This window comes from Diceros bicornis, chromosome 37 (assembly GCF_020826845.1).
Source record: "Diceros bicornis minor isolate mBicDic1 chromosome 37, mDicBic1.mat.cur, whole genome shotgun sequence".
Taxonomy (NCBI): Eukaryota; Metazoa; Chordata; class Mammalia; order Perissodactyla; family Rhinocerotidae; genus Diceros; species Diceros bicornis.
Window position 1 is genome coordinate 14,342,973 of NC_080776.1, and position 13,988 is coordinate 14,356,960.

The 13,988-nt window shown below is 38.1% G+C and overlaps 1 protein-coding gene across 2 annotated transcripts in view; it reads right to left on the minus strand.

Annotated features, from left to right (window-relative positions):
- Nucleotides 1–13,988, minus strand: part of DOCK10 (dedicator of cytokinesis 10) — a 262,692-nt gene that overhangs the window by 86,981 nt on the left and 161,723 nt on the right. For both annotated transcript variants that reach the window (XM_058533107.1, XM_058533108.1), the window contains exons 8-11: nucleotides 7,017–7,200; nucleotides 5,718–5,803; nucleotides 5,324–5,407; nucleotides 5,049–5,204 (exon numbers count right to left, since the gene is read on the minus strand). In XM_058533107.1, coding sequence (XP_058389090.1) covers nucleotides 5,049–5,204; nucleotides 5,324–5,407; nucleotides 5,718–5,803; nucleotides 7,017–7,200 — 510 coding nt within the window. The remainder of the gene's footprint in view (nucleotides 1–5,048; nucleotides 5,205–5,323; nucleotides 5,408–5,717; nucleotides 5,804–7,016; nucleotides 7,201–13,988) is intronic.

Here is a 13,988-nt window from a genome sequence, read left to right on the forward strand (position 1 = left end):
ATATTAGAAATACTTGCCAGCTCCCTTACTGTTAGAAATAGAATTATACACATAAAATGAAATTCAATAAGTTATTTTTTAAAATAAGACAGTTAAGAGTAAAACTTTTATATTTTACCAATTTAATGTAGTTTAGAAAAACTCTTGGTTTGCGGTAGTGGTAGTTTGCCAAGAGTTGAAAAGATGCAAAAATTACATGAAAATAACTCAGTAGGAACTCAAAACACGTTGAAGGTCAAAGGAAAAAAATCCTTATTATTTTTCATGAATTGTTGCATTTTGATTTTCATTTCTGCGTAGTGAATCGAAATAAATTACCTACTTTGATAATCCATCAGAAATTAAAGCTCATATGGAGATTCATTTATTTCTTTCAATCCACTTTTTCAACTTAAATGTCAAATATTACTTTTTCAATCACTGGCTTTTCAAAAAGGATTTGTTTAATAAAGCTTCTTCAAAGCCTAACAAATTAAGTCATAGGTTTCTTATGTTTAAAATTCTGTACTTTTCTTAAAAAAAAATTCAAGAACATGAAATTTTAAATGTAGCTCTGCTGTGAAGCAGCTTTATTAGTTCCAATTTTTGGAATCAATTCCTATTTTCAAAGAAATATTTTATACTAAACCATCAACTTGAATTTGGTTTTCAATTGACTGACTAAAAAATTACATGCTGTCAAACATTGTTTCCTCATCATGAAAAAGTTCTTTTAGGGAATCTTTTTAGAAGCCATTCATTAAATGCAGTAGTTGGCTCTTCAGCAACTTGGAGAAATATTTCAATTAACTTAAAAACATGCTCACTCAATTAAAAACAATGATTTTAAAAATAGCTACATTAATCAAAGAGTGTCATTGAACAACTATACAAAGATTTTAAAAACAATGTCATTACATAAGGAATGCTGTTGAGTTCAAGTGAGGCTGTTTTATTAGTTTTTTATATTATTGTTTATAAGCTCAATGAAATTATTCTTTAAAAAGTAATTTCCTAGTTTTTAAACGCTTGTATCAACTGTAAAATAATTTAAGAACAATAGAGACATACAAAGCACTCCTCCAAATCAACTTATCCCTCTGGCCTGACAGATATGAAAGGGTATACTAAAGATGCTCTCAGAACTTAGGCATGTTCTCTTATTTGGCAAGATTGGCCCAAATATAAACATTTAGCTTCTGACTATGAGTTTCAGTACAAAGAAAGAAATCCACATGGAAGGAGTCATATGCCCCCGGCATTGGAAAGGGAAGTCCACTATCTTTGAGTTTCAGTCTCTAAACTGGACTTTTTTGTTGTTGTTGTTGAGGAAGATTCGCCCTGAGCTAACATCTGTGCCAATCTTCTTCTATTTTGTATGTGCATCGCTACCACAGCATGGCTGCCGATGAGTAGTGTACGTCCGTGCCTGGGATCCGAATCTGAGAACCCAGGCCGCTGAAGCGGAGTGCTCTGAACGCAACCACCACGCATGGGACTGGCCCCTAAACTGGATTTTTTAATCACATGGATTGTGCCTGGTCAAAACAAAACATTTATTTTTATTTAATAAAATGGTTAAGTGACATTACGATTTGGGTTAAATTTTCCTTATATTTCTAAATAGTTTCAAGAACCAAGTTTCTAGAGTTTTTTTAAAATCCTTAACGAAAGTATGTTTTGATTACTCCTCCTAACACTTTCACTCCACGGAAATTTCTCCTGCTACAGTCTCCGACATCCTCCGTGTTGCCTCATCTACTGGGCTCTTCTCTGGCTTCATGTAACTCACCTTCTCAGCACCATTCCACATAGCTGACCCTTTCTCTCTCGGCATCATGACCCACTCTTTCCTGGTTTATCTCTACTTTAACAGCCATTCATTCTTAGTCTTCTTTGGTCACTTCTCTATTCATCCTTTAAATGCTTGGTTCCTGGTCCCTTCTCTATGTACATAGAAATTCCTAGATAGTTCCCTCTGGGTCACTGCCTGGACCAAACTTCCAAATTTATATTTCCATTCATGCCATCTCCCCTTGAGCTCTAAACTTGGATTTGAATCTGTCCAACGAACATGTCTATTCAGATATCTAATAGGCCTATCAAGCTTGACATGTCTGTAATGGACCTTTTGACCTGTACCCCTCAAATCCGTTCTTCCTCCAGTCTTGTCCTCTTAGGAAATGGCACCACCATGCATAGAAATATTCAAAGCAAATACAGATACTCATCATTGAGATTTCCTTTCCCCCTATCATATATATCCAATGTATCAGAAAAACCTGTCAGTTCAATTTACAAAACATCCGTCAAATCCAACCATTTCTCTCCTTTGTCCTTGCCAGCCCACATTCAAATCATGCAATGAACTATAGTAGTAGCCTCCTCACTGCTCTCCCTGGTCAGCTCTTGTTTCCTCCAATCCATTCTTTTGATGGGATGTTTTGAGAACACAAATTAGATTGCACCATTTTAAAATACTTTAAACCCTTGAACACTTTCCACTCACACTGAGGATAAATCCAAACTCTTCACTAAAGCTTATAGACCCTACATAACTTTACCTTGTACTGTTTCTCCCACCTCATCTTGGTCTGCCCTTCCCCTTGCTATCTCCTTCCACTTCCTAGAATTTGCCGAGACTCACCTGTCTCAGGGCATTCACACTTGCTCTCTTTTCTGCCTAGAATGTTTTCCCCTGACCTGACTTTTTATCCTTCTCAACCTTTAGGTCTCTGTTCACATGTCTCCTCCTCAGAGAGTTCTCCCATGACGACCCCATCTAAAGGAACCCTTCCACCAGTTCCTCTACATCACATCTCTCTATATTGACTTGTTTTAAAGAACTTTGCACAACGTGCATTATCTTGTTAATTTGTTTTCTTATTTTCTCTCTGTCCTTTTCAAAAGAATCTAACCTCCAAGAGGCCAGAGACCTTGCTTATCTTGTTCACTGCTGTTTCCCCAGTACCTCGAACAAGTCTGGTTCTCAGTACAAGCAATGAATAAGTATTTACTGGAGAATGAATAACCTTGACTTCAGCTACTTTCATTCTTACTCACATACCTATCTCATAGCTACAGTTATAAAATATGAGGAAGTTTCATTTTGGGGGAAGATTCTTACTGGTGACACTTCAATTTTGGCTTACTTGTCAACAAGAATCTCACATGTAACATTGAAAAAATCAATACCTTACATGCATAGTATCTACAAATTTCAAAGCAATTTCCCACATATTAGAATAAGTTAAAATTTAATAAATGCTTACTATGTACCAAGTACTATCTAAGTACTTTCCATATATTACCTCATTTAATCTTCACAATGACTATTTGAAATAGTTACTGTTATTATTATCCTCATTTACAGAAGAGGAGACTGAGCGTAAGCCATTTGCCTGGCGTGGCAGAACTCGTGTTGGGGAAGGTCATGAAGGAGACGTGACCTCCATTTGACCCATGAGCTGGACCCAGGCAATTGGAAGCTCCCCACTCCCTCCTGTCTTTGGAATGTGCATTCTGCTTGCCCTCCCTGCTCCCAGAAGCTGTCCCAAGGATATGGCCTTGAGATACTAATGTAGTAATGAGGCTATCTGGGTTGAGTATGTGACTAAACCCAGTTAAGGCCTCTATATAAACTTTTAAGATTTGGAGGGTGGGAGCAGAGATCTACTTATCTCGTGGCCACGCAAGACAAGCCTTGTAAGTAAGTTTCCTTGCTTATTACACCTGCCAGTTACCAATCTGGAGTGGTCCGCCTTTTTGTTTGGTCTCTCCCTGCCCTCCACGTAAGGGGGCTGGTTTCAGATTTTTCCCGGGAAGTCCCTGGGCAGGTTGCATAGCAACAACTCACAAGTGGGAAAGTCAGGCATTCTGGTCCAAGAGAGGCACATGTCATGTGATTCTCCTCATTAAATCTGAGGTCCATAGCATGTACCACTATCTTGCTATTGCACCAGGAGGAGGAGGCTCAGAGAAGCAGTGAGGTGCCTAAAGATCCAAGGGCAGTAGGTGTTAAAGTCTTCTCAGAGAGTTCATCCTTTCTGCTAGCTACTCAATGTCACAACTAACAAGGCTTGTTTCAGGGCATCATAAATAAAGGCATGCATGGGATCATGTGTGCACAGCTCATAGAGAAAACTTAATGCTCTTTCTGCCTTCTAAAAGCAAATGTGGCTTGTATCATGGATCTGGAAATAAGTTTTCTTCTTTGAGGTGAAAGATGACAATTGAGGAATGATTTATGAGAAATTAGAACAGAATCCATTAAAAAAGAATGAAAGAGAACACGCCAATATATTAACAGTGATTTTTAGTATTTGTAGGATTATTAGCGATTTTAATTTTCTTCTTTAGAATTCAACATTTGATAATGTTTATGTTCATAAAAAGGCCCCTTCTCACACATATATTTATAATTAGTATAGAATTGTCCCCCAGCATACTGAGAGAATTCTCAAGAAAGCCCACATAGTCAGAAAAGGAATCTTATATTGATTTAATGAACACTGTGGTGTTTCTCAAATACCAATGAAGCGCCTTTTTTCTTGCCATTTACAAGTACCATCTGTATTATTACTTATTTAATATTTATCTAATATCATTTTACTTGATTCACTATTTAGCCTTGTCTTGAGCAGTAATAGCTGTGAAATCACAGGGTCGATTTATTCGTTTTAATTATTCTCTAATATACATTAAAATAAACATACAAATATCAAAATAAAAATGTCAACTAAAAGCCATCTCAAGTACCACCAAGGAGATACAAACGATATCTTAGGAAACTCTGAACCACTACGCTGATTTAAAGGAAAGAATCCTAGAACACAGTCCCTTTGATGCTTCTTCTTTAAGTTAAAAGGAAAATTTTACAGCAGTATATTGACAATTCCACTTCAGAATTTGTGCACTTTTGTAATATGGAAAAGTGCTGTCAATTAAACTCCCTGGTACATGAGCTAGTGTGAACTCAGTTCCTGGAATTAGCAGGAATAGAAAAGATTTCTACTAGGGTGGTGTGATGTTGGCCGATTGGTACAGGATGTAACAGAAGAAAAACTTACATTCGTTACTGGATCATTTTCATTATCCGTAACACATCCCTGAAGATTTAAGTTGAGAGCTTTACAAATGATCATGATTCTCTTGGCAGCTTTTTCTTCAAACGGTTTTATCACACATTCGAGTTCTAAAGGATCCTTTTTCTGAAGTTTCAAGGTCTAAAAAAATTTTCAAAGTTTTACTTAACAAACACCCAACATAAACAAAGAAATCCTAAATTATAAACCACAATTGTATGGCCCAAATTCATGTCTGCTTAGAAAGAATTCCAACTTACATCTATATCTGGATCCAGCGAGAACAGATTCAGCCTCTCCATGCTGCGAGTGGTTTTGACAGTCTCTTCAGTTTCTGTGAGGTACTATAGAGAAAACTATGTTAGTTCTCAGTATCTAAATGTCCAGATACTCACAGCCCAGCCCCATCCACATGGCCGAGAGGTAGCCCTTAGGATTATCACTGTTTTAATATCATCCATTAACACTCAGCAAGTCTTATAAAAATGTTTCTAGTTTTGAGTGTTGTGTGCACGTTAAGTAAAACGCCTAGGTTGATGGAAAGGTCTGAATTAGCTTCTGAGTCTAAATCTTAAAAGGAAGCATTTCCATCTTTTCCATTAAAGCAATAAGTAATTCAAATTTGTTTGCATAGTAAAATGTCAGCTTTATTACTTTTGCGAAGTCTGGGTGTAGGCTGTTCTCCGAAGAATCTGTTTCCTCTGGTGTGCATTCACAAGTTACAGAATTATCCAGCGGATCTTGAAAAGATATACCAAGAAAGGTTATTAAATAATACTTATGAGTCACACATCTCTCTAGCCTGTGACATATCAAAACTGGGTTAGATTCAAGAGCAATGAGGGATGGATGTTGGGGAGCAGATGCTTCATTGTGTCTTGCTTCCAGAACTCCATACTGTTCAAAGATATGGGCCTGGAAATCAAACCTCCTGAGGATCATTCTGGGATTCTCTCCATGTCACCATCCTGTGCCCATAAGAACTCTGAACCCTTACAACACTACGTTTATACTTACGGTTGTCTTGACTTACTCACCAACACATACTAAAGTTTTCTTATATAGGTATATATTTTTGATAATTCTGACTCTTAGGCCATCAATTTAAAACTCACATTCTAGCTTCAGTTACTTAAACTCTCTATGACTCTGTAAACATTAACATTCTAGTTGATTATCATTAAGTCATGAATGTAAAATATCTACTATGGTATATAGCAGTTGTGTTAAAATCAACAGTAGTTTTCTTCCTCATTATCCCAAGACTCTTTCACTTTACGGCATTTGATATTTAGACTCCTAGAACTTAAAGATTCTTTGGTTTCTAATATACCATGGTGTTGTGCAAAATGTGTTGACCTGTTTTTCTGCCCTTTTTCTCATTCTTTCTTTCCTTTCTTGCTCCCTTCTCTTTGCCCAGAATGAATTAGAATCTTATGAGGGAATTAGGATGGGCAGAAGAAAAATTTTTTGTCTTCTAAAGATCTCTAATACCATGCAAAATTTATGGAACTTACATGTATAAGCTGATCTCAGGAAGTCAAAAAGCTTACATAACAGATACCTTTCAGCTAAAAGGGTGTTTCACATTTGCCTTTACAGAGTATAATGTACGTTAATTAAATTTGATGAAAGGCTATAAAACATAGAATATCCCCTTCTAAGGTAACCTCCCATCAGACCTGGGTATGTTTTTGATACTGCTGACAAATGATTCCCAACATTTGCTGGGTGTCAGCCTCAAATCATTGCCAGTCAACTCAAAACTCTACCTCTGGATAGTGACTCTCATTATTCAATAAAAGTAAAGATTTAGGGGTGATTTCCTGGAGTAAATAGCTCAGGGATGGATGCGCTAGACCTGACAGCTACCACAGTTCCTAGCAGCTCAAATGAACCAAAAGCATGGGTTACACTTGGCAAAGGAAGAGAGTTGGGCGCATGTGCTCTCACCCAGCCCCAGATCGGTGAGTTCTGTGCTCCTCCTCCCCTGAAGGGGTCCCTCAGGACTGATTTGCAGGATGCGGTTGAGGGTATGGATCCATTCATCCATATCTGTCTCTGTTTCTGCTGCCAGCACAAAATAAGTCAGGTCATTCATTTTCAATTCAAAGGCATGTTTTCTTAGTCTGTTATTCTGTGGTATAAAAAGAAAGAAGGAGAGAAAAAAAAGAACACCAGATAATAAGGCTTAGAGAGTGAGAGACATTTTTTACGGGGTCAGGGTTCCAAAGTCTTTCCATACAGGTAGGTAACATAAAGGAGATCTTCCAAAACAAGACCAAAATTTAGATGGGTACGAATCATTTTGTTTGGTTTCTTTCAAGGCTTTTTGTACTAAGAGATAGTTTATTTAGGTTTTTGTTGATTGGGTGAACATGTTGCCTCAAAACTTTCATCCTCAGGCACACGCGGGAGCATATTCTAAACTTCTTCAAATAGTTGCTTTGATTGAATTGCTGCCTTCAACTTTCTCACCTTATGTTTTGTCTGCAACTCACCCCAGTTGGGCTTCTCACCCCATCACAGCCCAAGGCAGCACTTGTCAAGGTCACTAACAAACCCTGTGTTGCCCTACTATCCAAAGGACATTTCTTTCTTCATATCTTCCTTGACTTTTCAGTAGAATTAACACAGTGGCCACTTCCTCCTTCTTGAAACCTATCTTTCTTTGGTTTCCATGACCACACTCTGCTCTGGTTTTCTTTCCTCCTCATCAGCCACCACTTTTCAATCACTCCTACTGGCTCTTCCTTATCTCAGTGATTTCTAATGCTAACCTTGGCTTTGCCTTATACTCCTTTCTCTTTCATCTGGTCCAACGGCATTGAATAACATCCGTATGTCAGGGCACCCCAACACCTTTCTTTGGCTCTGGCTTCTCCATCAACCTGCAGACTTTTCTCTAACTTGACATCTCTATTTTGCATTTAGTAACCAACCCACAAGGCCTTGTTCTAGTTCCCTGAATGTGCTCCCACAACAGCTTTGTTGCTGCCACAAGGCCTGAAACAGCCACCCACCTGACATGTGCTCGCACACACAGTCAGCACGATGTTTGCCCCTCAAGTACTTAGATGTCTCATATTCACTCTTCAGATCTCAACTGCAGTTATACTTGCTCAGGTAAACCTGCCCCAATTCTCCAGTTAGGACAATGTTCTCGGCCTTCAGGGCACTTACAACAACTTGGAATTATATGCTTATCCATTTTTGTTTGTTTGTTTGGCCAATATATGTCTCCCTCATGGCTGCCTCCATGAGGGGCGGGTCAGTTTTGCTCACACTATATCTTGTGCTGTCACATAGAAGGGTCCAATATCAGTGGGTTCAAAACAGTCATATTTTATGAACAGAATAGAATAGGTTCCTATTCTTGGGGAACTGACATTCACAGGGAAGAGGTGAATGAATGAATGCGTGAACAAACAAATGAACAAACAAACTACTGCAAAACGAAGATTCTTTGCTGTGCAGAGAATTAAAACGGGCTGATGTGACAAGTAGCTACTTTAGATTGGCTTTTTACAGAAGGGACGTCTAAGGTGAAATCTGTAAAAAGTGTGAGCTGATTAAAGATGGGAGAAGCAAGGCCGGCCCAGCGCCGTAGCAGTTAAGTTTGAGTGTTCCGCGTTGTTGGCCTAGGGTTCGCCAGTTCAGATCCTGGGTGCGGACCTGCTCACTGCTCATCAAGCCACGCTGAGATGGCGTCCCATATAGAAGAGCTACAACTGTACAATTATGATACACAATTATGTACAGGGGCTTTGGGGACAAAAAAGAAAAAGAGGAAGATTGGCAACAGATGTTAGTGCAGGGCCAATCTTCCCCCAAAAATAAATAAATAAATAAAATATTTAAAAAAAAAAAGATGGGAGAAGCACATTTAAAGTGGAGGGAACCCAACAGCAAATCATTACAGCAGTTTTATACATTCCTGCCATGAGATTAGAAGTATAAATGCAAAGCGGAAACTTTCCCCTAATGATATAAACTTAAATAACCTTGGGTGGATGTAAGAATTACTGTAGATATTCCATCTTTAATTCACTCCCAGGTAATTCTGATACAAGTATTCACCTCTTACCTACACTATTCCAAAGGCTTTAGCCACCTACAGTGTAATAAAGCAAAGCCTATACACTTAAGATAATTTAACTAAGTAAAATACAAATAAGAGAAGAACCGTAAGACGAGAGCATCACTGTAGTGTGGGATTGTGGCTAAATACCAAAGTATAAAATTCTTTTTGAGACTAGGATTGCTATTCTTGGTGGCAAGAAAAAATAATTTTTGATATCCTCCTGGCCATGTTCTCTTTCTTTGGGATGCTCTCAGCGACTGTCCCAAAACAGCTTGTTCCTTTCAACTTCCACACAGCACGGTTACTACCACAAATACGACATTTACTAAACACTTGCCATCTACATACCAGGCACTCTGCTGAGTGTTTTACAATCATTATTTTATTTAAATCTCATAATAGCCCTATGCGAACAACTATGTTATTCCATTTAACACATGAAGACATGGAGGCTTAGAGAGAGAAATTAAGATGTGCTTGGGATTACATGGGTAGCAAGTGGCAGAGAAGGGAAATAATCCCTTTATAGTTCAACACCCACTGAGATGACCCAGGCACAAAGAAGATGCTCAGCTAATGCTGTTCTCCTTCCTTGCCATCTACCTGGCATCATGTCCCACCAAAGGAGTAGCCATGGCCTGGGAGGTCATGGATTCTCTAAGTGCTGAGAACAGACAGTAGGGTAACACATAAGCCTCAAGAAAAAGTAAAATTCAGTAATTGAAGGAGAAAGAAGAATTAGCTAAAAAGCTAACTGTGATTCTCACTGTGGAACATCACAGCTCAAATGTGACTTTCTAGACTCTTCCAAGGAAAAGATCTTTGCTCCGATCCATACTTTTGTATTATTGTCAAGTATTATTTCTTTCCCTTGTAATGACTCACTCGCAGGCTGGCTCTTTAAGTACTCCATGAGCTGATAAGGGCAGAAGATGACTAGTTATCTTCAGTGCTCAGTGCAGTGAGAGTATTCTTTCATAAAGAGGTGTCTATCATGTTCACATGTTGCGCCAGGCAAAAACAGACACAGTCTCTGCCCTGGCAGAGCAGGGGAGACAGGCGTTCACCAATTAATCAGACAAATGTGAAATTGGAAGATAAATGTACTTAAATTTTTATAAGACTATTGAAGAAGAGGTATAAAACCAAGGTATAAAAATTATTTTCTGAGAAAAAGATTGCTATTGCAATACGAGAATCCTGCTATTCTCATGGAACCCTCTGTGTTCTGTGAGAGCACAGAACAGGAAGGTTTTGAGTAGCAGAAGGCCAGAGCTGGATTTTGAGAAGATCATTTTGGTTGCAGCGTAAACAGAGTGAGGGGTCATCAGAAAGGCAGTGGCCCCAAAGTTTAGCGTGCAAAGCAAACATCTAGGCAGCTTCTCTAAGAATGCAACTTCTTAGAAGCCACACTCTGCCCAGGAGGAGTGTGCAGACTCCTTCCACACCCTCACACACACTTCCAGGGGGTTCTGATGAAGGAGGTTCATAAAACCGCCTGTGACCTGCACTGACACAGAGGGTCTAAGGGTAAAGACAGGTTGGCTGAGAGCATGTATACAAGGAGAGATGGGTTTCCTTCAAAAAACATCAACAGGAACAGAAAGAGATGCTCAAGAAGAACTAGAAATGCCCAGAGTTCAGGGCACAGCTTTGGCTAGGATACTGTTAAGCATCTGAGTACAGCGAAGTGCAAGCAAATCTCAGTGTTTTCTTGAAAACAAACAAATTAAAGAAAGTGCTTGACTAATCTGATGTTGTAAATAATGTGGACAGGGAGAGGCAAAGCTATGTGAAATGTTTATATTGGGTCCAAATTAAAACTAGATGGAGCTACAACCAGCTTTCAAACGCAGACGACAAAGAACTAACAAAATTTTGGAAAAAAAAATTACAAAATACAAACAAAACTTGATTTTCTAAACTGCATTCTGTACTTCAAATGAATTGAATATGGTTTCCACCTTCAGTAATATTATTAAAAATAAGTTTTAAAAATTTGAGCAAAGTCTAACAAGCCCTTGTTTCTCAAAAAGCGGTATTTATAAATGAAATGAATATTTTATTTGCAACTTCTCAAAAACCAAATTATCTTCTTCTGTTTAGAGTGAAATAGAACTACTGGTAGTGTAGAGAAGCTTATGCTGGGAAAGAAGAAGATGCCTAAGTGGTTTTCTATCTCACTCTCTGTGATCTCCAAGATAACGGCATATAAAATAGCAAAAAAGAAAGAACAAAAATAGAAAATCAATGTGACATTTTAATAATCTTGAAGTGCAACTGTTAAGTCATTAAAATGGTAATCAAGAAGTAATCATATTTTTCTTTTAACTTCTCCAATTTTCCTTTATTTCCTTGAAATTAGTGTCCTTTGTGGCCAATACAACTATTTTGTTTATTCAAGCTCACCAATCCATCTACATGACTTCATAAATAATAGGAAACTGTGAACATCTCCTAATGCCGTCTGATGTGTTTAATGAATTGTAGCAAACTGGTCTGTTTCCACAATATTCATCTAGAAAAGTTCCAAAATAGATACTCTAAGAAAGCCACCAAAGCCAGTGGAGGACTGAATGTCAAAGAAGGATGTTACTTAAACAAAATATTCCATTATACCTATTATGTTGCTGGCATCTTTTACAGAATTTTGCAGAAACAAAAGAAGAGTTTTAAAAAGAAACGCACAATGTCAAATCCAGGTTATTGGTATTGATGACTACCATCCATGCAATCCTTTCCATTCTCTGTATGTTTATTTGGTCATTCATTCAACAGAAATGTCTTTCCTATTGTGAATAATGCTGCAATGAACATAGGGGTTCATAAGTGACTTTGAATTGTTGATCCCCCGATAATGGGATAGCTGGATCTTATGGTATTTGAATGGATAAAGAAGATGTGGTATATATATACAAAGGAATACTACTCAGCCATAAAAAAGACAAAATTGTCCCATTTGCAACAACATGGATGGAGCTTGAGGGTATGATGTTAAGCGAAATAAGCCGGACAGAGAAAGACAAACTTGCATGATTTCAGTCACACGTGGAAGACAAACTAACACACGGACAGAGAGAACAGATTAGTGGTTTCCAGAGGGGACGAGGACTCGGGGATGGGCCAAAGGGGTAAGGGGCACATATATATGGTGATGGATAAAAATTAGACTATTGGTGATGAGCACTATGCAGTCTATACAGACACTGATAAATAATAATGTACACCTGAAATTACACAATGTTATAAACCATTATGACCTCAATAAAATAATTGAAAAAAATGTATTGGGCACTTCCTTTGTGTCAAGTACACAGCATTAAAAAAAAAATTCAAGTAAAGTGCTTGCCCTCATTGAACTTACATTCCAGTGTAGTGCAGTGTCAGTAAACAAATAAGCAGAAATATAGCACATATAATATGTATATAATATATGTATAATATAATATAATAAAGCACCATGCAGTGATAAACGTAATTTCATTCTTGGATATATTATCAGAACCTGTTGTTTGAGATGTGTGACTCATGTTTTATTTGCATGTGCTATCCTTGTTTTGTTTGTTCTGTGTATCCTCCCATAGGCTGGAAGCTCTTTGAGGACAGAGGTCACATCTAATTCATATTTGGCTTTCCCACAATGCTTTGCATATAGCAAAATTTTCAATATATATTTGCTGAAATAAATCCTGCATCTAAAACTCTCTGCTTAAACCTACACATGAGCATATCTTTGTAGTGTTTCTTTTGCCTATGTGGCTTATGTAGGTCAGATGTATGTATGTATGCAGGTATGCCCGCTTGATGTATGATAACCAAAGCATTTCCTTGGGCATCTTTCTGTAATTTTGAACATTCTTCCGCTTCAAATCTAATTTTGCCATTCATTAGCTCGGTGATTTGGGAAAACCACTCTATCTCTCTGAGTTTTATTTTAATAAATTGCGATGATAATAATGCATGTTCCATCAACTGCTGTCAAATAATATATTAGATGAAGACAATTACAAGTGTCATTCTGGTTTTTATTATTATCATGGGAAGCGAGATTCTTTAGGGCCAGAGTTTGCTAATGGGACGTTTATAGGTCATATTTGACTCTAGATTTGTTTTCCTTGGCAGGTACGCTTTTTTCCCCTCCCAATTTGACTGCCTTTATGTGGGCATGCACATCTAGTTCTACACAGTCCAAGCTGCTCCTTGTTGTCTCATACCTGGCCCTACTTCCCTCATGCAGTGAGTGGGCTGCCTGAGCTGCAGAAGGCATCTGAGTTTCTAGAGTTTGGTTAGGCACATGAGGCCATTACCTTGGAACCCATAGCCACAAGGTGACAGACCAGCACCTAGGAGGAAATAAACAGTGTTTGGCACCCAATCCACCCCCATGTAAGCCTGTATAAAGTGACATCAGTTATTATCACTGTTGAGGTAGGGACTCTACGCAGATGAGATTCCTGGGCTATTCATTCTCTTCCACAGTGGTAGGACCTGGAGTGAATGGATGGATGAATGGGTGGATGGATGGTTGGATGGGCCAATGAATGAATGAATGAATGAGAAGACAAAAACAAGATAGGATAACACAAATCTAAATATTCCTGGGTCTGATCAAAACTGAAGCAGCAAAAATCAGAAGTTCTGCTTCAGATTGAGAGTGCAGGGGTATAAAACAGATCTAATACTGTTTGATGATATTACAAAAAAGTGGAAAACTACTGTTAGGTCTTTTTTCTTTTATCAAGATCAGGAAATTTCCAATCATAAACATCACCTAAAGTCTCTGAGAAATTTGGGTAGGAGCTTCCGTCTACTTGAGATCACGCCTAACATATACTTCTAAG